The 26,172-nt window shown below is 62.8% G+C and overlaps 2 protein-coding genes across 14 annotated transcripts in view; one reads left to right on the top strand and one right to left on the bottom strand.

The window, feature by feature from the left end:
• The first annotated feature begins 5,739 nt into the window (after positions 1 to 5,739).
• RCOR2 (REST corepressor 2) lies at positions 5,740 to 14,255 on the top strand. Its single transcript, XM_044448379.1, has 12 exons — positions 5,740 to 5,854; positions 8,438 to 8,494; positions 9,129 to 9,209; positions 10,060 to 10,112; positions 10,568 to 10,729; positions 11,239 to 11,363; positions 11,947 to 12,016; positions 12,530 to 12,742; positions 12,903 to 12,980; positions 13,103 to 13,160; positions 13,589 to 13,827; positions 13,908 to 14,255. The coding sequence occupies exons 1-12, from the start codon at positions 5,740 to 5,742 to the stop codon at positions 14,253 to 14,255; spliced, it is 1,599 nt and encodes a 532-aa protein (XP_044304314.1).
• Positions 14,256 to 15,609: 1,354 nt separating this feature from the next.
• Positions 15,610 to 26,172, bottom strand: part of MARK2 (microtubule affinity regulating kinase 2) — a 94,207-nt gene continuing 83,644 nt past the window's right edge. For 8 of the 13 annotated variants that reach the window (XM_044448320.1, XM_044448323.1, XM_044448318.1 and 5 more), the window contains 5 exons: positions 23,894 to 24,052; positions 21,965 to 22,216; positions 20,383 to 20,409; positions 17,895 to 17,939; positions 15,610 to 17,651 (listed from right to left, as the gene is read on the bottom strand). In XM_044448320.1, the coding sequence (XP_044304255.1) occupies positions 17,294 to 17,651; positions 17,895 to 17,939; positions 20,383 to 20,409; positions 21,965 to 22,216; positions 23,894 to 24,052 (841 nt within the window). In that variant the 3' untranslated portion in view covers positions 15,610 to 17,293. The remainder of the gene's footprint in view (positions 17,652 to 17,894; positions 17,940 to 20,382; positions 20,410 to 21,964; positions 22,217 to 23,893; positions 24,053 to 26,172) is intronic. The other 5 variants (XM_044448319.1, XM_044448328.1, XM_044448324.1 and 2 more) reach the window with 5 other exon arrangements.

Raw genomic sequence — 26,172 nt, 5'->3', positions numbered from 1 at the left:
GCATTTGGACTGCCTCAAACGCAGGGGGATTTGCATTCGCTTTATGCATTGTCTGAGTGCGACCAGCCCACACGACTCTTGCAGGCGGCACACGGAGAGCCCCCCGCAGGAATCGGCCGTGCCGGGGCCTTGTCAGGCCCTCCTGCGGCCACCCGGGGCCTGCGACCGCTGCCACGGAGAGAAGAACAGACCTGCTCCTGGGCTGGCACCGTTCGCAGCTCGGCAACTCTCCTCCCCGGGATCGGCCGCTCCTGTGCTCGGCCCCGCCTCCCGCCCGCATCGAGCAAGGGGGTGGGCGAGGCACTTGTCCAGCAGGGAATCGGCAGATCCGTGGCCCTCCGCTTTGTGTTCGCAGCTGCTGCTCCAGCTCTCCAGCCTCTGCCGCCACCCTCCCCGGCAGCCAAGTTCTGGGCTCCCTCACCCATTGCAAAAAGCGCCGGCCAGATGGAGACGCTCCCCTGCCGCTCAGCCCCAGCCGCCTCCCCTGCGCAGCCGTCCTTACGGGCCTGTTGCTATGGGTTTGTGCCCGCAAGCGCAGTGAGCGCGCAGGTGCCTGGGCAGAGCGTGTGTCTTCTTTGTCGTGCACCCGGCAGGGCAAGATGGGGGCGTGGGGGGAAGCCAGGAGGCCCCGAGGAGGAAGGCAGGGCCGAGGTGGGGTTCGCCTGTGCCGGACTGCAGGCGGTCATCCACGCGCAGGCAGCCCCCTGGTTTCTGGGACTCCCCCTAGACCGGGCTAGATTCGCATGCTTTGGACAGGGCAGGACTGGTGCGGCTGGAGGCGATGGCTGGACGGCTGGTTGGATGAGAGGGAGGGAGGCAGGGAGGGGATTCTTGGAGAGAACTCACTGAATATGGGCAGAAGTCTTTGTTACAGGGTTTCAGAGAGGACAGTCCTCTGTTCGAAGGCTACCAAGGGCCGTGTCTGTCACTATTTGAAGGGCTGAAGGAGAACACGCCATCAGCAGCGAGAGCAAATGCCTGGGAGGCTGCCCATCTTTAGCGCCCGGAAGCCAACCGAGCAAGCCAGGCAGATCTCTGACCACAGCCTTCATGCTATGGCGAAGCCTGCTCTATTTCTATTAAATCATCTTTCTGCACTTTGCGTTTATGCATAGCAATGAACATAGATGCGGCTGAGGAGAACCGCGTGCTCTTTCTCGGGGAAGCGTTTCCTCAGGATCGGTGAGTCAGGAGAGGTCACCCTGCGTAACTCTTGCGATTTCAGGACGGAGGCAGAGAGAGAGAGAATCTGGCAGCCGTGTCAAGGCACACGTGCGTGCACAGAGGGAAGAGGGTGCGGGTCGGCCAGCGGCTGCTGGGAATTTTCTCTCTCCCTTTCAGTGTCTCAGCGATCCATTTGCCTCTTTCATGGCTCTTGTGGTGCACGGCATTCCCGTTAGAGGATTCTGTTCATTCAGTCCTTGCTACAGGAGCAAGTTCCCCCCGGCGGCTGCCTGTACCAATGGATTTCACCTGTGCCTACCCTAAAAAAACGTGTCTTCCCAGCATAGTCCAGGCTGAAATATTCTGCCTTTTCTCCATTGTGTAGCTGCTCCCAGTGGCAAACCCACACTGCAGTGCTGAAGGGACTTGTGGCGTTAGGTTTGCACGAAGCGTTCATTTCGCTCTGTGCAGAACGGTGACCAGGTGTATATATAAACATACAGTTGTGCTTTACAGTTTTCTATATTTCACCCTTCCACATTCGCATTTGATCCGCCTCGTCAAACTTCCGCACACTAAACACACCCACCCACACTCCATTCTGTGGTGACAGAAGCTGTCCCTGAGGACGGCTGAAGAGCCATGGATCCACCAGGTGGACTTGGGAAAAGCAGATTCTCAGACTTTGATCTCCATCTGGGAATATCAGCACACATCCTAATGAGCTTTGAGGTTTTGTCCCTTCAGAAGGCACGAGAGAGAGCTGTGCTTCTGCCTCCCCTCGCGAGGTCCCCTTCTTTTGTGCAGGGAAAAAACGGCTTCAGCGTTGAGGGACCAGCCTCCCTCCAGGAGGATCAATTATGAAGCCGCTCCTCCCCAGCCCCCCAGTGCAGGCCAGTCCCCGTCTTCTCAAGCCTTATCCAAACCCGAACGATCCCAACCAAACCCAACGCTACAACGGAGCGGAAGACGCGAGGACCCAAAGCACAGGCAGCACCGGAGCAAACGCCCTCGCTCGCACAGGCGCCCAAGATAGGCGCCCAAAACCTGACCCCTGCATTCCATTCCGGCTAATTGACCAGGAAACAAACAAGACTCCAGCTAGATGGGGTGGATGGCCTCAGCTCCCAGGGTCCTTGTTTCCTGCCAGCACAACCACTTCCCCCACGGAGCTGCTCACCACCTCCGTGCACACAGCTGGAAGCCAGCCTAGGAGCTCGGCTCCTTTGACATCAAAGGGCCTTCTACAAAGAGCCTGCGAACAAACAGAATTCCCTCCAAAACTCTCCTCGGCTTCCTCCCCTCTGCAAGCAGGAGGGTCAGGGACGACGCTTCCCCACGACCCGCTCCCTCCGGTCTGGAGTTTCTCTGACACGTCGGCAGCGCCAAGGCTTTGCACCCAGAGCCCGCCAAGGCTTTGCACCCAGAGCCCGCCAAGGCTTTGCACCCAGAGCTGCCTTGTCACCTGTCTTGTCTCCCCGCCACCCACAGCTGTCCTCACAGCTGCCTTTTGTTTTATGGCCCGGCTGAAAATCCATCTTTGGCATCAGCCGTGTGGTTTCAAATCTCCATGAGATTTTTTTCACCCTCCTGAATCATCCGTTTGGCTGCCTAGGAGGCCGGTAGTCTATTCCCGCGGTGAATCCTACTGCGAGCAAAATGACAGGAAATAGAGAGCCTGGTATTTATGAAACAGAAAAAGAGAAGATTGGAAACCACCAAAAGAGAGAGCGGGCTTGAGCGGAAGGGGACGACAAAGTGAATTTCTATAGGAATCGGCCAGAGTTGCTGTAGGCAGAAGCAGAGTTTTAAAACAGACAGAGCACAGATAATCATGCGGAAAGGGGGGGAAATATCAGAGGGTTTTAAGGAAGGCTGGGATAGATGGAGAAAAGCAGCGTAGGGGAAATCAGGTTGGTATTTACTGGGCCACTGGCAGGTAATTGGGTAAACAAAGCTGAAAGGATATGGAGGAGGGGCGGGGATAGGAAAAGCTGGTTCTCACAGGTTTGCTTGTGCTCTGTCGGAAGACCCCCCTTCCTGGGGCTCCCATCTCAGGCCTCCTGCACGGTCCTCCTCCTCCTCCCTTCCATGGGCTCGGCTCAGCCGTTCTCCAGCAATTTGGTGGACCTCTGCCCCACATACGTCGGCGAAGACCTCCGTTTCTGCTTCCGGGAGACAAAAAGGGAATGAGGGAAGAGAACGCCTCGTGGGGGATTGCTGTGAGATTTATAGGGATATGAAGAAATAATTTAAGGGTGCAGGCTGTGGGTTTGGACAGAAATGAGTCCAACAACGCCAGCATCTCCCAGGCAGCCGCCTGTCCAGGACTGTGCCCTTAATGTTCTGGTACCGCCGTCCTACGCACGCTAACCAGGAGTAAAGGGTTCCAGAAAACATAACAGCTGCTTCTGAGCAGGCAGATGTGGGACTGCCCTGCTACCCAAGTTCCTACCAGTCAGTTAAATCCTGAATGTTTCTGGGAACAAGCCTTTGGACCCTGTTAGATCACCCCTTCCCTGACATGCTGAAATTTGAAATGACACCCCCACAGAAGACTGGCCTGAGCCCCTGTTTTATTTCCCTTGTAAATCCATTTAATATTACTCCTACAGTAGGGAAGATTACCAATTTAGCTATATTTTCAAATTGCTCTTTTTCACTCATGGATTGTAGAAAAGATCTAAACAGCAAGAGGGTCTCGCTGTCTGTTTTCAGTGATACCTCTGTATCTATGCGTGAGGAATCACCGACAGAAAATGGACAAACATACCACGAATGCCATGCGTCCTTCAAACTTTCTGGTAGAACTGACATTTAATTCTTCTGCATGTCTAAGATTCCTGGGCGGAATTTTCACAGAAATTGGGGTTAAGAGACTCCCTTGGGCAGTCCATTTTGGGGCAGTGGAGGGGAAAATATTCCAAGCTGACCTGCAAGCACATGGCCTCTGGAAGTGCTCTTGCACAAGCGCCACCAGAACGAACGGGAGTGCGCCACGGCCCACACCTCCCATTCTCCTCGATGATATTTGTGCAGAGCGAGCGAGCGAGCATGTGTGATTCATTTGGATTTTCCGCCTCAGGCACCCAAACACCCAGAGTTCAGATCTGAGCTCTCCTATAAAAAGCCGCTCAGCCTCGATAGCTGTGATGAGGCGCTAGGCCGATCCCATGTGGGGTTTGCACGCTCTCTCCGGAGCGGTTTCCCCATTATCAGCAGAGAGCGCCGAGCGTGGCCAGCACAAAAGGACCGCCAGCTAAAATTGGGCAGATGCCGGATGATTGCACGGGGGTTTTCGGTGGCCGCAGGGTGGAAGCGGGGCTGCTGTCGAGCAGCCTCTTTCTTCTGGCTGGGGAGCGAGTGAGAGGAGCCAGCCGGGAGCAGGAGCCGGAGCCGGAGGGGGAGGGCTGCCCGTCCCACGTGCCTCCTGTGGGGACCTGAAGCTCAGCATCCCTGGGCACCTTCTCCGCTGCGCTCCCGGAGGAGGGCTGCCTGCCTGCCTGCCCGCCCGCCTCCCCGCCGGCGAGGCAGCGCGGGGAAGGGACTCGCGCCCCAGGAGCCGCCCGCGCCCCTTCCCCGCGCCTGACCTTCCCCTCGCGGCGCAGCACATCTGGCCTCCGCCCGCCCCTCGCCGCGCGCCTCTTGCCCCCGCGTGCCTCCCTCTGGCCAGATGTGCAGGCAGGCGGAAGGGTCTGAGGGAGGTGCTGAGGCAGGGGACTGGAACTACTTTCGCACGGCAGCGGCGCGGCGGCGGCGGCGGCGGCGGCAGGGCCGGAGCGGAGGCAGCCACGGCTCATTGTGTGCGCGGGCGGGAGCGGGCGGCGGGCGGCGGCGGCGGCGGCGGCGCCTGCGGACGGCCCGCCTCGCGCAACTTTTCCGCCAAGTCCCTCGCATGCCTCGAGCGGGGCGGCGCTCCTGCCGGCCCTTCTGCGCCTCGCCAGGGGGACACCGGGGGCTCCGGCGCGGCGCGCTCTCTGCGCGCCCGGGGCGGCATCCGCGGGGCAGCAGGGAGGCGGGCCGGACCTCCCCGGGGGGCCCCCGGGGCGGCTCCGCGGGGTCGCGGCGGTGATGTCTCCCCCTTCCCTCTTCTCTTCGCAGCCCGGAGCCCTCGGGGCGCTCGCCCGCGGCAGCGGCGCGCTGGGGAAGTTCGCCTGATGGGCGCCCGCCGCCCCCGCCCAGGTGCTCCGGCTGCGCCCCCCCGCGCGCGCCCCCCGCGCAACTTCCACCGCAAGTTTCTTCCCGCTCCCCATGCCCCCTGCGAGGAAGTTTGCGGGGACTTGGGGGTGAGAGAGGCGCTCTCGCCGCGGGAGAGGCGCCCCGAGCTCTTCTCCTCTGCCCCCCGCGCGCAGCGTCCGCGACTGACCCCGACTTCCCCGGTCATGGATTTCGCCAAGGGTATTCCAGCTCTCCGCCTGATGTGTTAAAGTTGGAGGTAGGGACAGGGGGCGGGGAGACATCGTGGCCGCGAGAGAGAGAAATAAAGATATAAAAGTCAGTATTCGAGTTTCCCGGGAGAGGTGCAGAAGCTGGGAGGGGAAGCGAGAGCCGCCGCGGTCCTCGGGGACTTGGAAGATGCCTTCCGTAATGGAAAAATCGGGGATCTTGTCCAGAAGTCGCTCCAAGTCAGCAAGCAACGGCGGGCACCAGAACTCGGAGGATGACAGCAGCGAGGAGGAGCACTCGCACGGTAAGCCGCGCCGCGCCGCGGTGCGCGCACGGAGAGTTCCTCCGGGCGCCCCTTCGCCGCGACTTCATTGTGGTCCAGGGTGGGAGGAGCCGAGCCCATGGCGGCCGTGGGTCGCGGGGCTGCGCGCTGCGCTGCGCTGCGCTCCGAGGCGAGCCGAGGGTGCCCCGCGCTGCGCGGGAAACAAAGAGTTGCGGAGCCCCTCGCGGCGCTGGAGCGGAGGGCGCCGGGCGCCTGACACCGAGGGGCCCGGCTCGCCTCTTCCCGGGAGAGGGGGAAGGCCTCCGGGAAGCTCGGCCTGCCCTCTGCTGGCCGCGAGGCGAGCTGGGCGAGGGAGGACAAGCGCCGGGTTGACAAATGCCCCCGGGGTGGGGACAGCTGGGAGGAATCGCGGCCCGGGGGTCGCGCGCGCGCGCGGGGCATCGCTCCAGGAATCGCGTCTCTGCGGGGCGCATTTCCAAAAGTCGCTCGCAAAGCAACGGAGGTCTGGGGGGAGGGGAGGAGCAAGAGAGTCATCCGAGAGCGAGAGAGAGAGAGACCCCGATCATTAAGGAAAGAGCTGATGACCCCCTTGGGCGAAGCGACGCGATGCCACAAAAGATGAATCGTGGGAGCAAGAATAGGCCCCAGTGAGTTGAAGGGCTCGGGAAGGAGCCATCTGACGGGATGTCGCTCGATGGACTTAACCCCCTGGGCTTCCCAAGTGCCAGCCCAGGCCCGTGCCCTGTTTGTTGCCTGGGACCTCTAAATAAAATGAAGAGATGGTGCCAAAATACCTCGGTCAAGAGAGAGTGTCCATGCCACCGCCCCCCCCCCCGTCTAATCCTCCCTAGGTTCGCCACACTCAAGTAATTTTCCTCCTATCTTGTATCTGACCTCCTTTGCCTTCTGTGGTCAGCCCTCCAAAGCGTGGCGCCGCTAAGCGCTCCTGGGGCACTGGCCTCCCCCTCTTTTCCGCCCCTCCACCAGGTTAACAAAGGCCTGGGATTAGGATGCTGGCTCTGGTCTGAGCTCACTGCTTTATTGTCCCCGGATCCCTCTCCTCTCCTCTCCTCCCTCTGAACTCTGTTATGGCTTCCTGAGCACCCCTGGCTTTGTTAGGTTTCCCCTCCCGCTCCTTCCTGATGTGTGAGGAGATATGCCCCCCCCCACGCAGGGGATGTGCTTGTGGAAGGAGCCCAAAGGACCCCACACTCCTGTGCCTGCACCTGCAGCTTGGAATCTGGTTTGGGAGGGACAGAAGCGGCTGGAGGGGAGAGTTCGGTGCCCATCTGGCTATGAAGAGGCAGGCGAGGAAGTTACCTCGGGCCCCTCAAACATGCGCCTGGGAAAGGAGGTACTTCGAGAGCCCACCTGCATTACAAGGTGCACCCCCCCCCGAGCACAATACTGACAGCCACGGATCCGCCCGGAGTCCTGGTGCCAGCTTGCTGGGGCTGCGGGATGGGCCTGCCGACTCGCGTGCTTCCCGGCACTCGCCCGGGCGATGGGAGCAGCGTGTGGTCCCACGCCATCTGCTTCTCCCAGGTGCCGTCCGCGCGCCTCTGAGTCTGCCGGGGACCCCCGCCCCGGCTCCTCCGACACCACCCCGCTTGCCCTGTCAGGCTCTGTGGGTCCCGAGGAAGGGGAAGCTGGCGCCCCCTAGGCAGGGAGCGCCGTGCCGTAAATCTGGGTCTAGAATGCCAATCCAGTGGCCACCCGAGGATCCACCGGAAAAAAAATGAAAAAGCTGGCAGGCTGTGGAAGAGTCCCGGAATGGCTCTGATGCAGCCCCCAGCCCAGCATGTGTTTCTTGGCCCCGGTGCCAGAAAGCAAAAGCTCGGGAGCTCCTTGGCATGACGCGGGCTAAATGTTTCCAGATTTTGCCTGTGCTCAGCAGCTGCTTGGTAGGTTGGGTGGCTTCTGTTTTGTTTTTTAAGGAACAGGAGCTGGAGAGTGGGGGGGAGAGGGAGGAGGCTGTCCAAACACAGTGAAAACGGTGCCTGCCCGGCTGCCCCTCCGCTCTTGAGGTTTCCCTGCAGGGAACTTGAGGAGAACTGCCTCCTGAGGGGCGGGCGGGGGGCAGGGACGGGATGCGCCGGCCGCTTGTGTGGAGTGTTCCCCGCTCCATCCTGGGAGGCTGCAGCGGCTCACCCGATTGGCCGTTCCGACTGGGGGCCCCTGGCCACACAGTCACCCCCTCGAGGGATGAAGTGGGGCAGCAGGGAAGTAGAAGTGGGAACACACCAGCTGCGCTGCAGTCCCTGAAGCAGGAGACGCACAGGCAGGAGCAGGGCTGTCTCAGCTACTGGCCCTCCCAGTGCAAACGGCGCATCGACGGATCTGCAGCTGTAGTGGGCCGCTGAGCCGTCACTTCCCCTTCCTGGTATGCCCACAATCTCCGGGGAATTTCTCTGGGTGTGCATGGCTGGCAGGAGCGAACACAAGTGACCCGCTGGCTTGTTCCGGTGCCAAACTGGAGCCTGGGACCCAGGATGCCCCAGCGCCTTTTCTTGCTGAAGGGTTTGCGAGTCTTTGCCCTCGCTAGTCTCTGCTGGCCGCAGCGACTGGTGCTCCTTGCAGCTTGTCTCTCTTTTTCCCTTGCAGACAGCATGATCCGTGTGGGCGCAGATTACCAAGCTGTGATCCCAGAGTGCAAACCAGGTAAAAGACATGGCAGGAGGCAGGGGGAGATGTGAATCGGGCTGAGAGATGCAGGGAGCTCCGCGGCCCCTTCAAGTCAAGGCCGGATGGGTTTGAGTCCACATCTTCCTTCTTCCCAACGGGAAGTAGACCGTTTGCTCCCAAGGAGCGATGGGCACCCATGGCCCACTCCCCCCCCCCCAGGTGCCTTTCTTGACCCTGGCACTTCAAGCAGCCTGACGCTTTAACGCAGCTGTTCTTTTCTAAGACGAAATCGTGGGTGCTTCCGCACGTTTTGGGCTTGGAGGCTTTGCCTGCCTTGGATTCTGGGTGTGTGGAGAGGCCCCTGCTCAGTAGCCATTTATGATGGGGGAGGAGGTTCCTCTGAAAAAGGAGATCATTGGGTGGAGCTGGTGACCAGCCAGGAAATGCAGGAGGCGGTGGAGAGTGAGAGGGGACCGAACTGGAAGAGCCGGGGATGCTGGCCGGGGTTAAGGGCAGTGGGAGGGCCCAGGCTGGTGCGTGCGCCGAGCCCCTTGCTGGCTTCCATGCCGGAATGCCCCTCCTCTCCCCTCCTTGGGCTGGGGGCCCCACGTGGCGGCCGGGCGCCTCAGGGAGCCCTCCGACAGCCCTTGTTCTCCTCTTTGCCATCCAGAGAGCCCGGCTCGCTACAGCAACAAGGAGCTGAAAGGGATGCTTGTCTGGTCTCCCAATCATTGTGTCTCGGATGCCAAGTGTGAGTCGCTCTTCCCCGCCATTGTGTCGAGAGCAGCAAGGCAGGGCCAGAGCGGTGGCTGATGGGCCCTGCACGCGCCGTGGAGCGGTTCTCCTCGGGCCACGCTCCCTGCAGAGGCGCCTTTCCCCCGCGATGCTGAACTGGGTCCAGAAGCGAGCGAGGGCCAGCCTGGCTCCAAGGGGCGTGGGGGCGGGGAGCTCATTCGCCTTCCGCTGGTAGCAGAGCTGCTGATTGACGGCTCCCCCTTTCCCCCCTCTCAGGACTCCTAGAAGCAATTACCGTGCGACTGGTGTGCTGCTTCCAGCTCTCTGCGTTATTAATCTGGCTGGTGCAGGCAGCTCTGGGGGCTGGGGGGGATGGTGCTGAGCTGGGGCTGGAGCAGGCAGAGCCCCTAAGTTGGGGTTCGGTCCCCCAGCAGCGCTTCTGCTTCTGTGAAGGGGTGCAGAGGACGGAGCGCTGCCGTCAAGGGGGCGAGGGTGCTCCGGTCTGTTGCGCGCAGAGAACATCCACCTACGTGCGGGACGTGGCCACCCCGCTCCCCAAACCCACGCCAAGCCTTGGCTCTCGCGGGCCCTGCTATCCCATAACTCCAGTCTCTCGCTCCTGGGTGACTGCCTTGGAGCTCAGCCACGTCCTCGGCCTTGGGTGGGCTCCCGGCCACAGCGATCAGGAGCGGCTCCCCGCCAAGAGCCGCACAGAAGGGGTTCGGGGTGGTGCAGGAGAGGAACGGATCGTTCCCAGCCATGCCAGCCGCCCACTGAGGGGAAGCAGCGCCAGGAGCAGCTCAGAAGCGTTTGCTGTCGCCCCCCCCGCCCCCCAGCACCTGATGCTTCCCTCTTTCCCCCTCTAGTGGACAAATACATCGCCATGGCCAAGGAGAAGCACGGTTACAACATAGAGCAGGTAAAGGCAAGAGCCAGCTTCCGGTTTTCTAGTCCACCTAGCTAGAAAACACGATCCTAGCCATTCTGCAAGAGAAGCGCGAACGGCACAAACGCGGCCGCAGGAATCGGTTTATCGGATGCTGCACTCCATCTGGCGTCGAGCGGAGGCCAGCAAAGCCTGACGGAAGAGGACGTGGGTGGAGAGGACACCTAACATGGCCTCCTCTTGCAGCAAAGTCATGGGGCAGCAGCTTGGTTGGCCAGTTGAATGCAGGATGGCGTGAAGGGTCCGGGAGCAGAAAAACGGCCATTTGCGTTTGCCTCTGACCCGTTTGCCATCACCTCAGTGGCCCTTTTGCAGGGAAGGGCTCTGCTCCAGTTGTCGAGAAGCTCTAGCTTCCCGGCTTGTGGGCACGTGCTGTGTGTCTGGGGGGGTGGTAGTCACTCCTGCGTGCCCTTCTCTTCTCCCAACAGGCCCTGGGGATGCTGCTGTGGCACAAGCATGATGTGGAAAAGTCCTTGGCTGACCTGGCCAACTTCACGCCCTTCCCGGACGAGTGGACGGTGGAGGACAAAGTCCTCTTCGAGCAAGCGTTCAGCTTCCACGGCAAGAGTTTTGCTCGGATTCAGCAGATGGTACGTGTCGCACTCCCGCGAGCAGTGGGGCATCCGGTGCCCGGGACCAAGCCTGTTCTTGCAGGAATTACTCCTTGCACCTTAAAGGACTGGCACTGAGCTGGCTTGGTGGGTCGCCTGCTAGATCAGACCAGAACTCCGGGACTGTGCCTGCTGGATCCTTCTGGCCCTAACCACTGCCACGTTGCCCAGCCTCCGAGAGCGCGGCTTCCCACCTTCACGGCCCACCTTTTTGCCAAAAGCATCCCACTTTTCCCCTGCAGAGGACAGCCACAGCAGCTACACGGCGTGGGGGTGGGATTGGGACCCAGGCCCCCTTTCCCGTCCTTCCGTTCACGTGCCTTGGGGCCACACGAGCCCCAGGGCCTGGGTTCTGCCCCAGAATGGTCTGCCCCATGTCCTCTAGGTTGCTTAACGACATACCTGTTAGAACCACCTTGCTCCACAGCACGCCCGCCGTCCCTGGCTCTGCTCTTCCACTCACTGCGCTTCCTCTGCCTCCCACTCAGCTTCCTGATAAACTGATTCCCAGCTTGGTGAAGTATTACTACTCCTGGAAGAAAACAAGGAGCAGGACGAGCGTGATGGACCGGCAAGCCCGGAAGTTGCTCAGCAAGAAGGAGAAGGATGACAGGTGAGCAGGTGGCCTGAGCATTTTGTTTGCAGCGGAGGGAATGCGGCAGAGGCGAGCGCCGTGAGAAAAATTGCCTCTCAGTCCAGCAGGACTTCCATCAAGTCACGGGAGAGGCAGAATGAAGCACTGGGCCCTCCTCCCCAACACCCAGAGCACCCAGTGCAGGCCTCCTGCAGGCAAGCGTGGAAGTGGCTCCCTTGCTTGCCGGATGCAGGCTGGACGCTAAAATCAAAGGGACCCTTCAGATGCTGCTTTGGAGCGGACGGGCATGTTTTTTACAAGCGCATCGCAAGGATCCAAGGTTCCCTCTGGCACCGGAAGCTTTCTTTTGCCCGGGGAAGCCGGGGGCACAAGTAGGGGCCAGTCAGAAGCTGGTGTTTCCTGAGGGATATTACATATGTTGGTGAGACTGGCGCAAGGGCAGGGGTCCCTTGAAACCCAGAGGCGCTCAGAGTCCGCCTGGGAATAGCCCTGGGGTCCAAGAACACCCCATGGAGCAGTGAGGATGCAAAAAATGCCATTTTGAGGAAACCCGAAAAAGAACCTGGGATGTCTTCTAACAGCTGCTGCATTTCCCCTACAGTAACGATGAACTGGAGGAAACACGGCAAGCTAGCGAGGGTGAATTTGATGCCCTAGATCCCAAGAAGGAGGTAAGAAGTGACGACTCCCCAACAAGCCTAAAAGTTGGGGAGGTAAGGTAAGCCAGGAGAAACGTGCATCCTGTACCTTCCCTGGGTAGTTTTGTGGGGCAGCCAGGCCTGGTGAGAAAGCGCAATTCAAGCGCAAGACCTTGGAGGTGTTGGGAGTCTGGGCCAGTCCCCATCCTGTGGCAGAAGTTTGAGATGGGCTGCCTGGTTTTGGCATTCCGACAGCCTTCTTTAAAAAAAAAAATCCCTCAAGTTTCTATGGCTTGGGAAGCTGCATGTCTGAACTCACCAGGGTGGAGGAATCGTTGGCCAGTAGCAAGCGACCTTGGAGAATTGTTCCTCGCTGACTATACACTAAGGAGACTGTGGGGGAGACGCCTGACCCCAGGAACAGGCGGCCTGGGAAACAAAGAGTGACCATAGCTGGGACCATGGCTGTAACCTGTCAGGGAAGCAGCGTGGGAGACGCAAGGGCAGGTGATCCTTCAGCGCCCTCTGCCTCCTCTTCCTCCCCAGCCTAGTTACCAGAAACCGCTGAACAAACCGGGGCCCGTGAAGAAGGAAGTACAACTGTCACAGTATCGGCACCACCCCCTGCGTGCCCGTCGGCGCCCCCCAAAGGGCATGTACCTCAGGCAGGAGGACATCACCGGCCTCTCCGCCAGCCCCGACATGGCCGCCCTCACGCTGCGCCACCTGGACTCGCAGCTGGTTTCCCTCAAGCGGCAGGTGGAGCCCTGATCCTTCCCCACCCCACCCTGAAGCAGCGGCGAGCCTCGCTTTGGGAAATGAGTTTCTCCAAAGGATTTGGGCTCCTCGGGCTCGTTGCCCCAGGTGGGAGGGACGGGGAACACCTGACTCCTGACCTCTGGGCCTCTGTCTGGGCTAGGTTCAGAGCATCAAGCAAATCAACAGCAGCACAAAGCAGGTGTTAGAAGGAGGGATAGACAAACTGCGCCCGCCGGAGGTGAGCAAAGGTGGCATCCATCGCAGGGCAGGGAGAGGCGGGCAGGCTGGCCTTCTTCGCTGAGCTTGGCGAGATGAAGGGACACCCGTGCAGCGCAGCCGTCTCCCGGCCTTCTCTTGCAGACAAACATCAAGTTCAATTCACGCTGGACGACCGATGAGCAGTTGCTGGCAGTGCAGGGTGAGTCTCCAGGATTCGGTGAGGGGAAGGCCGAGCGGGGTCACTGGCGAGGAGGCGGAGAGGTGGAGGGTTTCCGCAGGAGCGAGTGCGGGCAGGCTGCCTCCCCGGCTCTGCGGGGTTAGAGGTCGGCCTGGAGGCAGCTGGGTCTTCATCGACGAATTCATGGCTTCTGCCCATTTCTTCAGAAGGAACGGTCCTTTTGGAATAGAGCGCCAGGACACAGGCTTCCTCCCGCCTAAAGCGCGGCTTGTAAATGGCAGCCCCATGACAGTTTCTCTGCTGCGTGGATCGGGCCTTCGACACGCCACGTCCACGCTCTACACACGGCAGCTGCGTGGGGAGTAGAACGTGCCGGCGGGTGCCATGGGCAGTGGCTTAGGTGTCACTGCTGGACTACGCAAACCACGCGTCTTTTCCGTGCTGTTCAGCTATCCGAAAATACGGCAAAGACTTCCAGGCCATTGCCGAGGTGATCAGCAATAAGACGGTGGCCCAGGTGAAGACTTTCTTCGTCAGCTACAGGCGCCGGTTCAACCTGGAGGAGGTTCTCCAGGAGTGGGAGGCCGAGCAGGAGGGAGCGGGCCTGGCCGCCCCGCAGGGCAGCTCCCCTTCGCGGGACCACAAGAGCTCCAGCGCGTCGCTGGCGAGCAGCGAGGAGGAGGACGAGGTGAGCGGGGGGCCCCGAGGGCCGCGGGGGGGCTCCCGGGCGCCTCCACGCTCCTGACGCGGCGCCCTCTCTCGTTGCAGGTGCAGATCACGGCCGTGTCGCGGTCCTCGCAGGAGCCGCAGCGGCAGCAGCCGCCCCCGCCGCCCCCGCCGCTGCCCCTCCCGGCCTCCCCCCGGCCGCCCCCGGCCGCCCTCTCCCAGCCGCCCCCCCTGCTGAGGCCCACGCTCCCCACGGCGCCCAGCCTGCACCGCCAGCCCCCCCCGCTGCAGCAGGGCCGCTTCCTCCAGCCCAGACTGTCGCTCAACCAGCCCCCGCCCCCGCTCATCCGGCCGGCCGCCTCGCGACAGGCGCCCCGCGGGGGGCAGCACCCGCCCCCACTCCCCAGCGGGTCGGGGGAGCCCCCCCCGCCCGCCCCCGGCTCCCTCTGAGGGGCCCCAGCCCGCGTCCCGAGCTTCCAGGAGCCTCGCTGCGCGCCGGCCGTGGCCGGGATTGGCACGACCGGCCCCGCCACGCTTGCTTGCTGTGGGGGGGGGGGAGCGGGGAGGAAAGGGGCCTCCCCCCCCTGGCCATCTGACCCGGTTCAGCTAACATCCAGAAAGCTGGCACTGAATTCCAGTCCCCAGGTACATGGAGGTGGGCGTGTTTTTTTCTTCCTTTTTTCCTTTTGTGAGTGGGGGGGGCACGAGAAGGGAAGAGGTGGGGGTCGTAGTGTGCGTGTGTGCGGGGGGGGGTTCTCTTACGTTTACACTGTTACAGGAGCAGTTGTGTCGGTGCCTGTGTGAATAGGGCAGGGGGAACGGGGGCCTGGCGGGTGGGGGGAGGAAGACAAGGATGAATTCGGGCCGGGCCGGGCGGGGGGAGCAGTCCGGGGCCGGGCGAGTGAGCGGGCAGGCTGGCCGGCCCATGTCCGTGCCCCCCCAGCCCCTTCCAGGGGAAGAGGCCTTCCCGTTTGACACAGAGACTTGGAAGGGGGCGAGGAGGAGGGAGGACGCCCGTCGCCCCGGCGTGCTGCGGAAAGGGGGCTCTGGTGGCCGGGCTCCCCAGAGAAAGGTGGGCCACTCTCCTCTGCCCCCCTCCCTCCGAGGACCCTCCTGTTGCTGGGCGTCTCGGCAGGGTTTTGTTTGTTTGTTTGTTAATGGAGCATTTTCAATAAAGGTATTTTGTTACAAACGGCTGGTCCTTCTACCCAGCACGTGGCTGGGGCGGAACCGGGAGATGGAACTGCCGAACCGGGGCAGGAGAAGATCCGTCCTGTGCCAAGGAGGAAGCGCTACTCCTTTATTGGGAGGATCAGGCTCTCCCTCCCGCTCGGAGTCAGAGGCTGGCGGGCACACACGCTTGGCTCCTCCGGCTTTAATACGACCGGAAGAGGAGAGTCCGGCGGGCTGCCGGGGCACCGGCAAGGGGAGGGTGCGGGGGACGCCCCTGCCCACAGGAGTCCTCCCCATCGTGCCCCCGGGGAGGGCGGAATGAGGGGCGGCACGGGAGGCCGTATTCCCGGGCACCAGCATTGCTCTGCGCCCCTCGCGGCGTGGGAGCTCCTTGCCTCCCCAAACGCAGCGCCCTCCTGAGCGGCCAGCCCCTCTGCTGGCGGGCGTGGGGGGAGCAAACGGAAAGCAAAACCAGTACGGGAGACCTGGAACCAGCTGGCCCTTCTCAAAGGGAACAGCCGGGCAACCACCCCCACCGAGCCCTCTTGCGATCCGGCAAGGGGCGTGCACCTCCCGGCCCTGTCCGCAGCCTTTGCGGGAGGGTGGAAGACAGAAGTGAAAGCCAGGCAGGTGCTTTCTGGAAAGTTTTAATCTAGAACCTGTAAAACTACATCAAACGGCAGCGTCCCTAGAGGGAGGGGGGGGAACCGAACAAAAAGGGGACATGATTTTTCTTTTAAAAAAGGCATTTTGTGATCAGAATTAAACAAAAATAAAATAAAATAACCACTCACAAAACCGAGGTATCAGTACAGTTATATACAAACCAGATTTGTGGATGTGATCGTGGCCAGGTTAAAGGAGCTCGACAAAGACCAGTCGGGGGACCGCGGAAGTCCAACCGCCCCGAAAGGGATTGAAATACATTCTCAAGTGGTGATATGACTATGCGAGAAACCCGGCTGAGGGGAAGGCGGGGCGAGGGGAAGAAAAGAGGCCATTGTAGCGAGGGTCCCATTTTTCTCTTGTGCTTTGGAAAGGGGAGGGCAGAGGATGACCCCTGAAATGTGGTGGGGGGGAGCTTTGACGAGGGGGGGGGCAGGCGGTGCTCCTGCCTTTGTGAGCGCAGAAAAGGAGGGAATGAGGCCTGCCCTGTTCTCCCTCAAGGGGACACGCCGGCGAGCAGCGGAAGGAAGCTGCGCCGGGTCCCCGGCCCTCGAGACGACAGGGCCTCGTGCGCGTCTTCGGCCACAGTGGGCGCTTTGGGGGGGAGCGGCCCCCTCCCCGGCCCCTGGGTGCACAGAAAAAGGAGCCGGGACGGGGGCCAGCACGCTCCCCAGCATCCGAGCCAAGGCAACACGCGGACAGCTGCCTCCGTCCGGGCACGCTGGAACAGAGAAATTGGGCGCTGGGCGATGTCGGCCGCTGGCTGGCTGCCGGGTTCTGGGGGGGGGCTGATTTGGGCAGACGGCAGCCCACGGTGAGGCCCCCGCGCTTCTAACCTCCCGAGCTCGCCGGGACACGAGCAAGCGGGGGCAGGTGAAGGGGGAGCCAGGGACCAGGCGCCACCTGGCCTCTGCTCTCCCGAGGCAGGAGGTGGCCACGTGCCTGGCGAGACCCCCTTCCCGCGGCCTCAGAGCGGGGAATGTTGGAGGGCCGGGAGAAGGGCAGGGGGCTGCTGGTGGGGAGCGCCCACCAGCGGGGCGGCTGGGGTGCGGGCGGGAGCCGCTGCTGCAGTAATGCCCGTCGGGGCCGAGCCCCGCTTCTCCCCGCCCAAGCACCACCTGCCGGTCCGAGCCCGGGGCCCGGAAGCCGCCGCCAGGAGGCAGCTCCGCGGAGGGGAAGGGGGTGCGCGAGAGGCAGAAGGCCGGGGGGGGGGGCTCTGGGGGGGGGGGGGGGGGCGCCGTTCTGCTCTTTGCTTTTTGCTGTGTTTGGTAAAATTTCAAACCCTGTCTCATGTGCAAGAACAACAACAAAAAGGAAAGTACCATGGTCACCACGGAGACCAAGAGGGATGCCCCCAACACAGTCACTATAGAGACCAACAGCCCTTGGTACGCTCCCACCACTGTTGCCACGGAGACCGGCTGGGTGGCTGCCAGCCACTACCCCACGCACTCCGTCTCCATGGAGACCCGGCAGCCGGGGGGGGGGGGGATGGAGGGGGCCGTCCCCAAACGCCGCCACCCCTGCCCCTGCCCCGGGCTCCTTCGCCCTGCGCCAGGGCCGCGAAAAACAAACCCTTCCAGAGCTAGGCCGCAGCTTCCTCGTGCGCCCGCCCCGTGCGCGTGCAGGCGGCCCCCCCCGGGGGCCTGTTAAAGCTTCAGTTCGTTGGCGATTTTGGATGCAATGTTCTTGAAGGCCATGGAGGTGCCCGATATCCGCTTGAAGCGGACGCCGTTGAGCGAGAGCCGGGGGAGCTTGCAGACCTCCATCTCCCACTGCACGAAGGCCTCGTGGCCCGGCGCTCCGTGCATGCACAGGAGCATGTACTTCTCCTGCAGCTCGCACTGGCAGTTGTTAGCGTCCAGCACTTTCCGGATCTCCTTCATCATCTCGTTGGGCTCCATGGAGCTCGTGGTCTTCATGCTCCAGGTGAAGCGCAGGGAGCGCGGCTTGGCCTCCCGGTTCTCGTCCCGCTCCTTGTCCCCGCCGCCGCCCACCATGTGAGGCCTGGGAGGGGAGGGGGAGAGAAGGGGCCGTGAGGGACGCAGGACCCCCCACCCCGCGGGTGGGCGCCAGTGCCGTGCCGTGCCGTGCCCTGCCCAGCCCACGCGGCCGCCGGGAGCTAGAGGAGGAAAGAGGGCAGGCGGGAGAGGAGGGCGCTGCATCCGGAGGCGGAGAGGCCCTGCTGGAGAGACAGAAGACGAGAGGAGAGCGGAGGCTTTCGCGCCCCCGGCCCTGTCTGCATCTCACCTGAGCGTCTCCACGCGGTCTTTGCTTTCGGGCTCATGCAGGTTCCTCAAAAAACAGAGCGGGAGACAAGATGTCAGGCATCCTTGCGCGAGCGGCTCCTACACCTGCTCTCCTTTCCTCCTGGGGTGGGGGGCAGGGCACACCTCTCCGGCGGGGGGCCCCGGGCACTCGGGGGCTGGCCGGGGCTCCGCCGGGGCTGCTGCCGAGCCGACACGTCCCTGGGCATGCAACGCTCCGCCTGGCATGCAGCTTGCCAACACAGGGACAGGGAGAGGGGAGACGAGGCCGGTGCGCGGGCACCGTTTTGGGGTGCGGCGTGGTGTGTCTCCCCAGTCCCTCACCACGAGCAGAAGCCACATCCAAGCGGGGGGGGGAGGAGGGGGAGAGGAAGAGGAGGAGGAGCTGAAGCTATTGTGCTACGGGGGGAGAGAGTGAGTTATGAACCGAGAAATCCCTGGCTCGACTCTTTGCCAGCCGAGGACCCACAACATGGCCTCTCGCGTCCCCATCTGCCACAACACCGTCGGTTCGTCCTACAGGGAAGGACCGTGCTAATGTCAAGAACACTCGCTGTCGCTGAAGAACTCCGTGGGGCTGGGAAAAGCTCCCGATGACTCAGTTCTTGAACTTTTCCCCCACAGCCTAAAAATAACTGTTCCAATCTAAGCCCGCCCTCCCTTCCTATGCAGAAGTCATGTGCCCACGAAGGCCAACGAGTGACGTGGGGCGCAAGCTCCGCGCGAGGGGCGGGCAGGGCCTTTCCTACGATGGGCCCGCTGCTTAGGGACCCGCCAAGCAAGGACTCGCCCGAGGGTCTTGCGGGGGCAGAGCGTGAACCTCGTGGCTGCGCCGAGCGCCCTGAGGGCCGTCCTGGCAGGACGGGCTTGTGATGCTTTTGAGTTGCATTCACACAGGAATGTCGGCTTCGGCACGGTTCAAAGCGTGACCCATTTAATGTGTGTTTTCCGTGTGCAAAGAAGTGTTTAAGAACACAACTCCTCCTCAAAGCTCTTCGCGCTGAACGCCCAGCGAAGCCCAACCCTCTGAGCTGCCCGAGCCTTTAAACGCCGGTTAACCCAGGTGTGTGGCTGTGGCTTTTATTTCCTTTGCTCAAGCCATGCTGTCCTTTATAGCTAGCGAGATCAGGAGTTTCTCCTGGGGGGGACGGATGCTGTTTCCAGCCATCGCTGCAGAAGCCTGAGACCTGCTCGGCCGGGAGGAAGAGGAGGGGAGCAGGGGCCAGCCTTCTTCACAGCTCCCCCCCGGGAAGGGCGTCTCCATCCCACCACCACCAGGCCAGACAGAGGAAGGCTGCAGGCCTCTTCCCTGCCGAACTGCCTGCCGAGGGGCCTGGGAGGGGTCCTTGCCGGCACACCGCCTCTGCCCACGTCTTCACTGCTCCCCGTAGCAGCCCAAGTGACTCCACTGCACTCAGATGGAGCATGTACCACTGGGAGTGGGGGGTGGCCCCCAAAACACCGCCAGCCACGCTGCGCTGGCCTGTCGGCAGAGGGAATCCTTTCCTGGCTCCGGACGGGGAGGGGGCCCGGCTCTGTGGCAGAGCATCGGCTCGGGCCGCAGAAGGCCCCTGGTTTGGCCCCAGGCAGGGCTGGGCAGTGCCCCTGGAGAGCTGCCGGCAGCCAGGGTGAAACAAGAGGGACCAAGCCTCTGCTTCGGAGCAAGGCCGTGTCCCTGGCGAGGTGACGAAGCGGTGGGCAGCCTGCTCCGTGCCCCCGGGATACCAGGCGCTCCATTTGAACCACAAGGCCCCCCCCCACCGCGCCCTATCTCTATACATCTTCAGGGCAAGTCTATATTGTCTCCATGACCATGAGGACTAGTAACCCTCCCCTACTTAAAAAAAGATGAGCTCCCCCAATGCAGCAGCAGCGGGGAGGCAAAATGCCTGCTCCTCTCTGGGACCAGGCGGCTTCCGGGGTGCCCCCTGCCGCGCCACACTGTGCCAGCTCCACGCCCTCGAGGCAGCTGCGAGCGCAGACCCCAGCTCCTCCTAACCGCCGCCACCGTGCAGGGAGAAGGGGGTTGCTGGGGGGAGGGCGAGGGGGGAGGAGAGGGGGAGGTTTCTGGTGAAAGATCGGAGGCCCAGCCTGGGGAACCGTGGAAGGCAGAGCTCACCTTTAAAGAGACAGCTTTCCCGAGCGGGGAGGGCCAGCCCCAGCGCTGGCGGGCCGGCCCTGGGCTGGCCCACTCGCTCTGCCGCGCCCGCCGTCCCCCGGCTCCCGGGCCAGCCCATCTGCGGGCGCTCAAGGCGGGCCTGGGTCCCCCGTCCCGCAGGCAGCGCGCAAGCAGGATCCCGGCTGTCCCTTTAAGCGTGCCCTCCCGCTCACACACAGACACCATTAGCAGCCACAAGGCACAGGAGGGGGAGAGGGGAGGGGTAGGGGGAAGCCGGTGGGGGGGTTGTACAGGAGGAGGAGGAGGAGGAGGAGGAGGAGGACAGAACAAAACCAAAGTGATGAACGCCTACCTTCTGGCAAACCTGAAAGACAGATTTCTAAAAGGGGGAAAAAAAGGGGAAAAAACGGTGGGTGGGTGGGTGGGCGGGCGGGCGGGTGAGTGTGAGTGCGTGCGTGCAAATGAGTGAGCGCCAGCCACACCAGGGTGGGCCGGCGCCCCACCCTCCCTTTCAGGGCCGGGGCCAGGGCCGGGGGCACGGAGCAACCCCGCTCTGCCTTTGGCTCCCTCTCCCAAGGCCGGGAGGACGAGCTGCACCCTGCTGCCCGCCCCGGCTCAGCTGCCGCTGGACCCTGCGGTGCGGGGCGTGGGCCCCCGGGCAGCTCCTCGCCCTCAGCCCGGCTTGGGCTTCCCACAGAGCTGGGGACAGAAAGGGGGGGAGGTAAACACGGACAGCAAAGGGGGGTGGGGACAGGAAGTGCTGGGCTGCAGGGCATCCTCACCCCCCCACCCCCCCCAGGCGGCCTGGCTGGATCTCCAGAATGGCCCCCTGCAGCTGTGCGTTGCTCGCGAGGGCGGAGGGGTGCGTGGGGGAGTGGCAGCAGGGCCCCTGTGGCCCTTGGGAAGAAGCCGGGAGGCCTGCTGGCCCCCGAGCACCTCTGCCCAACGCCAGCTCCCCAAAAGGCGGGCGGAGGTCCCGGCGGGCCCCGCTCCTCCACCCCTGCCCCACCAGCTCCAGCTCCTGGGCTCTGGTGGGCTGCATGGAACTAGCATGTGGCGCACCGGATGCTGCGGAGCGTCCCGCCCTCAGCTTGGCTGCCCAAAGGGCCCGCGTCCGCTGCCCCAGCGACCCGCTGGGAGCCCCGGCGGAGCCCCGGCAACCAAGCGGCAGACCTGCGGGGAGGGGGGGCGGAGGGAGCCTGTGCTGCAGCTCCCACTAGGGGGCTCCCCTAACTCCCTGTGGGGGCCCCCAGGCGGCGGCCTTTCCCCAGTTCCCACAGGGGGGGCTCGTTCGCGGAAGGCGAAGACCTCGCACGGGGCCTCACTCCCGCCCTGTCCTGCCCGCCGGAAGGGCCCCTGCAGCGCCCCACCCTAGCTCCTCTCCAAAGGGCTCTCTCTGGCCCCCTCCTGCTGGGCGCCACCCCTGCCCCTAGGCTGCTAGGAAGAATCCGGCCCCCGGGAAGGGGCTGCCTCGTGCACCCCCGGCCGGCCGCAGGCCCCTCCTCCCCAGCCCCTCCAAGCACGGTGGGGGGAGGATCCGTCTGCAGGGCAGGCCGCACTCCTGTCCCCAGCAGGAAGGTGCAAGACGGCAGGAGGGGGGAAGAGACGGGGGGGGGGGAGACACGAGGACCAGGGCCGCGGCGATGGTGGCGCGACTGTGGTGGGAGGGGGCGCTTGTTGGGAGGGGGAGGGAGCGGCTGTGCACCACACACACACAGACACACGGCAGTGAGCGAGCATGCGGGGTCCCTTCAGGGGGAGGGTGGCCCTGCCGAGCCCCCCGCCCCACGCACTGCGCCCGAGAGAGCCGAGAAGCAACCCCGGGACGTGTGCCGGCGAGCTTCGTCGGCCCCGTTGCCCCACCCGGCCCTCCCCGGGGGCCGCTGGAACGCACGGTGGGGAGGTCCCTGACAGAGGCACGCTTCCCCACTCACCTGCGTACGAACTTGGAGGTGAACTTGCTGAAGAGGCTTCCTGAGGCGCCCCTCCGGCCCGGGCTGTTCCCGGAGGGCGAGGCGGGCGTGAGGCCGTAAGGGAGGTTCTGCTGGTCCCGAACCTGCCGGAGCTGCCCGGCGTGGAAGGTGCTGCGGCTGGAGATGCCCCGCGGGAAGTTGGTGCGCTCGGGAAGGGCACTGCTGATGTTGTGGGCTGAGGGGGAGGCGACCGGGACCCGCTGGGGAGCAGTGCTGTGTGGAAGGAAAGGAGCAGAGGAGGACGGTCAGGGAACCGCTCGCTCGCTCGCTCGCCGGCTCAGCCTGACCGTAATCACCTGGGCCTGACAGGGGGCAGCCCTGGCCCCCACGCCATCCTGGGAGCTGCAGTTTAGAAGGAAGCACAAGGTGGCAGCCCCGGGAAAGGATTCCCGAGCCGCCAATGGACTTGGGGGAAACCAGGAAGGTTAGACTCGGCTGCCACAAACGACCCATAAACACAACCCGTGCAAATTCTAAGTTTGTGGTTAACAAACCATGATTTGTTACTGTGGTCGAGTTCATACAACACAACAACCCACAGTTCGACTATGTTCAACCCTGAGCCACATACTCGGGCACACAGGCCCTCCTTGTTCCTCCCTGCATGGGAGCAGGCAGGCAAACAAACCCAGCAGGGAGAGCTTACGGAGCCGTGTGAAACCAGGTTTAAATATGTTTGTGCTCAAAGCTGCCAGGAGTCAAAAGAAAACTGCAAAACAGGGTTTGCTGCTGGCTTATGCACCCTGGGTATAACAAACACTACTCCTGAGCTCAGGCGCACAGCTGCCCCATCGCTCATCAGGCCCTCGCTCCACCCACCCCAGTCTCACGAGCAGAGCAGAGCAGAGCCTTTCCAAGATCTGAGCCAGGATCAGAGCAGAGGAAGGGGCACGACCCGCCCCACGGCCCTGCCCAACCTGCTCAGGCACTTCACCGGGCTGCAAGCCCCACCACAAAGCTAGATCACAAGGTGGCTTAGTAAGCCAGGATTCCTGGCTTAAAGTGAGACGCGGGCACTGTGCGTGCTTCTTAATATGCTGCTGCTCTTCCCTCCTCTGGAAGCCAAGAGAAGAGGGAACACAGGGGAGAATCTGAGCAGTGCCTGTGCGGAAGCCGTTCCCATGGAAGGGGAAGGGATTCAGCCCCTTTGCCAGGCGCCCAGCTGGCGCGTCAGAAAAGAACGGAGTGGGAAGGGGAGAGACCTCGGGGAATGATGAAAAGTCACTGGCTGTCCATGCCACGCTGACAACCGTCCCAGCATGCCCGTGGCCCGGCTCCCTCCGTTCTGCCGGGGCCTCTTGCAATCACTCCATCTCCCCCATGGCTGCACCCCCAAACCCGGCACATAAATTGGCTGCTGGCTGCTCCCCTCTGGCAGGAAGCCCCCAAGGAGCGTGAAAAGCATCAAACCTGGCTTGTCCGGAAGCAGAGGCACGGCCCCGTCACGGCCACAGGGCGCTAAAGAGGTCCCAGCCAACTCCCCAAAAGTGACACCTGGCCCTTTTCGAGCGGCACAGCGCTGCAGCGCACAAATCCAACGTTCCTTCCGGGCATGGGGGTGGGGGGCGCGCCAGGCGGGGGTGGAGGACCACCTCCCACCAACAGGCCGCCCGCCCCATGTCCAACGGGCTGGTGCCTCTCCCCCGCCTTCCTGCTGCGCTCGGCCCGCCCGGGGGAGAAAGAAAAGCTTCTCCTCGCGTCGCACGTGTTTCCCCCGGCCCCATCCTGCCCCCGCCGGGTGGCTGCTGCCCTCCACTTACCTCTGGGCCCTGAGCGAGCGCGGGGGGGAAGGGCACGAGGGTGGGGGGAGGCCTGGCCCCGGACCGGGGGGGGGGGGGGCGAAAGGGGCCCTGGGGGGGGGGGGGGGGGGACGCACAGCTGCCCACTTGCCTGGGTCGCTGTGCCTCACAGTTATTGTCGGAAGGGGGCAGCGTGGGCTTGGAGGGGTGCACCGAGGCAGACATGGATTTCTGGTGCTGTCGCGGGCGCGCGGAGCTCACGGCGGCGGAGGCGGAGGCAGTGGAGGCCCTGGAGCCCGGAGTGGTTAGGCTGGGGGGGGAGAGAAAAAACAAGCAGGGAGAAGCAGAAGTTTAAAAGGGGGGAGGGACAGGGAAACGAGGGATGGAGGGAGGGAAGGAGGGAGGGCGGCTGTATCCGTAGCTGGCCCCTGCCAGAATTCCCTGCCCGGGAGAACAGTCTGGGGATGCCGCCTGGCAGGGACAGAGACACCGGCCTCTCCTGGACCCGGATCCGGGCTTTGCTGTCTTAACTGGAAGAACAGCCTCTTCGCCCCCCGTGGAGATTTCTCAAAGCGATGGAAGATGCGTGTTCTCCCTCTCTCTTGCTCCAAGCGCCCGGACCCCCAAGCGCATGTGACATGGCAGACGCGGGGCAGCCCTAGCCACCCCACAGGGTGGGGGATGCTGAGCACCCCCTGCAGAGCACCCAGCACAAGCATGGTTACTGCTCAGCTAATTCTCCTTGCTAATTCATACAGGTTAACTTTTTGGCCAAGAAGAGGGGGAAATCGAGGCGTAATCAGCACATTAAACCATCCAGAAGGAGTCAACCCTAACTGAAGCACGGCCTGGTCTGTCTCCTGGTTCCTGCATCAAACCGTTTTGCTCCAGAGAAGAGTTCCCAGCAGAAGGTCTTTCTGACCTCCAGACCTCCCTGCTTTTCAATGATCCGTGACTGATGGTTTTGCCTCCTGCTGACTTTCGGCGGGAGGGAGGCTGGCTTTCCCCCATCCCAATTAACTTGAAGTCATCCCTCTGATAACCCTTTCTTGGAGGCAGGGCTGAATTAGGGGCACAGGGGGAAGGCAGAGACTATCCTGCCCCCTAGTTTGGATCTGGTACATGCGTTCAAAGGGGCCCCTGGGGCTGAATAGTTCTGGCCACAGGTCTCTCCTTTTTGGCAAAGCCGAATTCCTCGGACACAACTTTGCTTCACGGCCAAAGGAGCGAGGACGTGGGTACACCCTTGTCAGCCCCTCCCAGCACGGATACAGCCGCTAGTGGCACACAGATGTCCTGGGGGAAGCAAATATACAATATACATCCTGGTATATGTGTATATGGATCAGACGTAATCTGGATGTGAGGGCGAGGATGGAAGCGGGTGGTGGCGTGGGGCTGAGAAGGGCCCCAGCAGGGCCATGTATGGTGGTGGGTCGGGCAAAAAGAAAGCCTGTGTGTGCGTGTGCATGTAATGGAGGAGAGATGGAACCGGTCACACAGGGCTCCTCTCCAGCCAGATCAGAAGTCGCACAGGGCACGGTGAGGAGAGTGGAGGAGACCTGCCTCTGGCTACATGCCTCAGCGCTGGAGGATGCGGGACGGTCCTCTCCTCTCCTCTCCTCGGCCAGAGGACTCGGTTTCCGCACACACTTTCAGAGGGAGGGAAGGCCGCCCTCCCGTCCTGCCCTCTTCTGCCAGCCGGTTTGGCAACGGGCTCTTCTGTCCATGCCCTCCTCTGTGGCCTGAGGCCTCAAACCGTGCCGCCGGGTGGAGTGGCCGAAGGAACGTGGCGGCACTGCTCCGGAAAACAGAAGGCCCACGATTCCAGCTGCAGCTGGATCTGAAGGCTGCATTCAGGGGCCAAACTGGCCGCTGTTTCACTGGAGTGCTGGCCTGGGCCTGGGCCGGAGCGGCAGAAGAGAAGAGTGTTTGGGGCTGAACGAAATACCGCTGCCGCCGCTTCTCTCTTTTTCCTTTCCTTTTTGCCGCACGCAGCTAGTTCTCAGCCAGGCAGCCGCCCACGTCTGGGGTTGTTCCATTTCAGACTGCAGGCGAGAGACCCAATGCTTCTCACTTCAAAGGCCACTCACCGCAGGATGAAATCTAGCATGTCAGCAAAGCAGCCTGTCCGGCTTAGCCTTCCCCCAGATGGACGCCCTCCCCATTTCCTGTGTTGCTCCGGCCCGGGCCCAGGCAGACTGCTGCAGTGAGAATGCAGCCGGGGTCCAGACACGCACGCACCCAGCCCCTGGGCCTGCGTGCAAGGCCTTCCGCTGTTGGGCCAGTCCGCTGCTTCTCAGACCGGCCCACACACACCAAGGCCGCCAGCCGGTGAAACGACTCGGCACAGAGGCAGCGGCATCCGCTCACCCACAAGCGCAGCCTGCTCAGTGGAGTGAGATACTCTGCCCAGAGAAAGCCCCAGAG

Source organism: Varanus komodoensis, unplaced genomic scaffold (assembly GCF_004798865.1).
Source record: "Varanus komodoensis strain SLA01 unplaced genomic scaffold, ASM479886v1 scaffold55, whole genome shotgun sequence".
NCBI classification, from domain to species: Eukaryota; Metazoa; Chordata; class Lepidosauria; order Squamata; family Varanidae; genus Varanus; species Varanus komodoensis.
Note: the sequence above shows the minus strand (reverse complement) of the source record. Positions and strands in the feature narration are given on the sequence as shown.

What these genes read in the sequence shown, in the direction of transcription:
- RCOR2 (XM_044448379.1), top strand. Translation starts at nt 5,740, where the DNA reads ATGCCTTCCGTAATGGAAAAATCGGGGATCTTGTCCAGAAGTCGCTCC. An exon ending in TTGCTCGGATTCAGCAGATG is followed by an intron (nt 10,730 to 11,238) that starts GTACGTGTCGCA and finishes CCTCCCACTCAG; the next exon opens with CTTCCTGATAAACTGATTCC. An exon ending in GCAGCGAGGAGGAGGACGAG is followed by an intron (nt 13,828 to 13,907) that starts GTGAGCGGGGGG and finishes CTCTCGTTGCAG; the next exon opens with GTGCAGATCACGGCCGTGTC.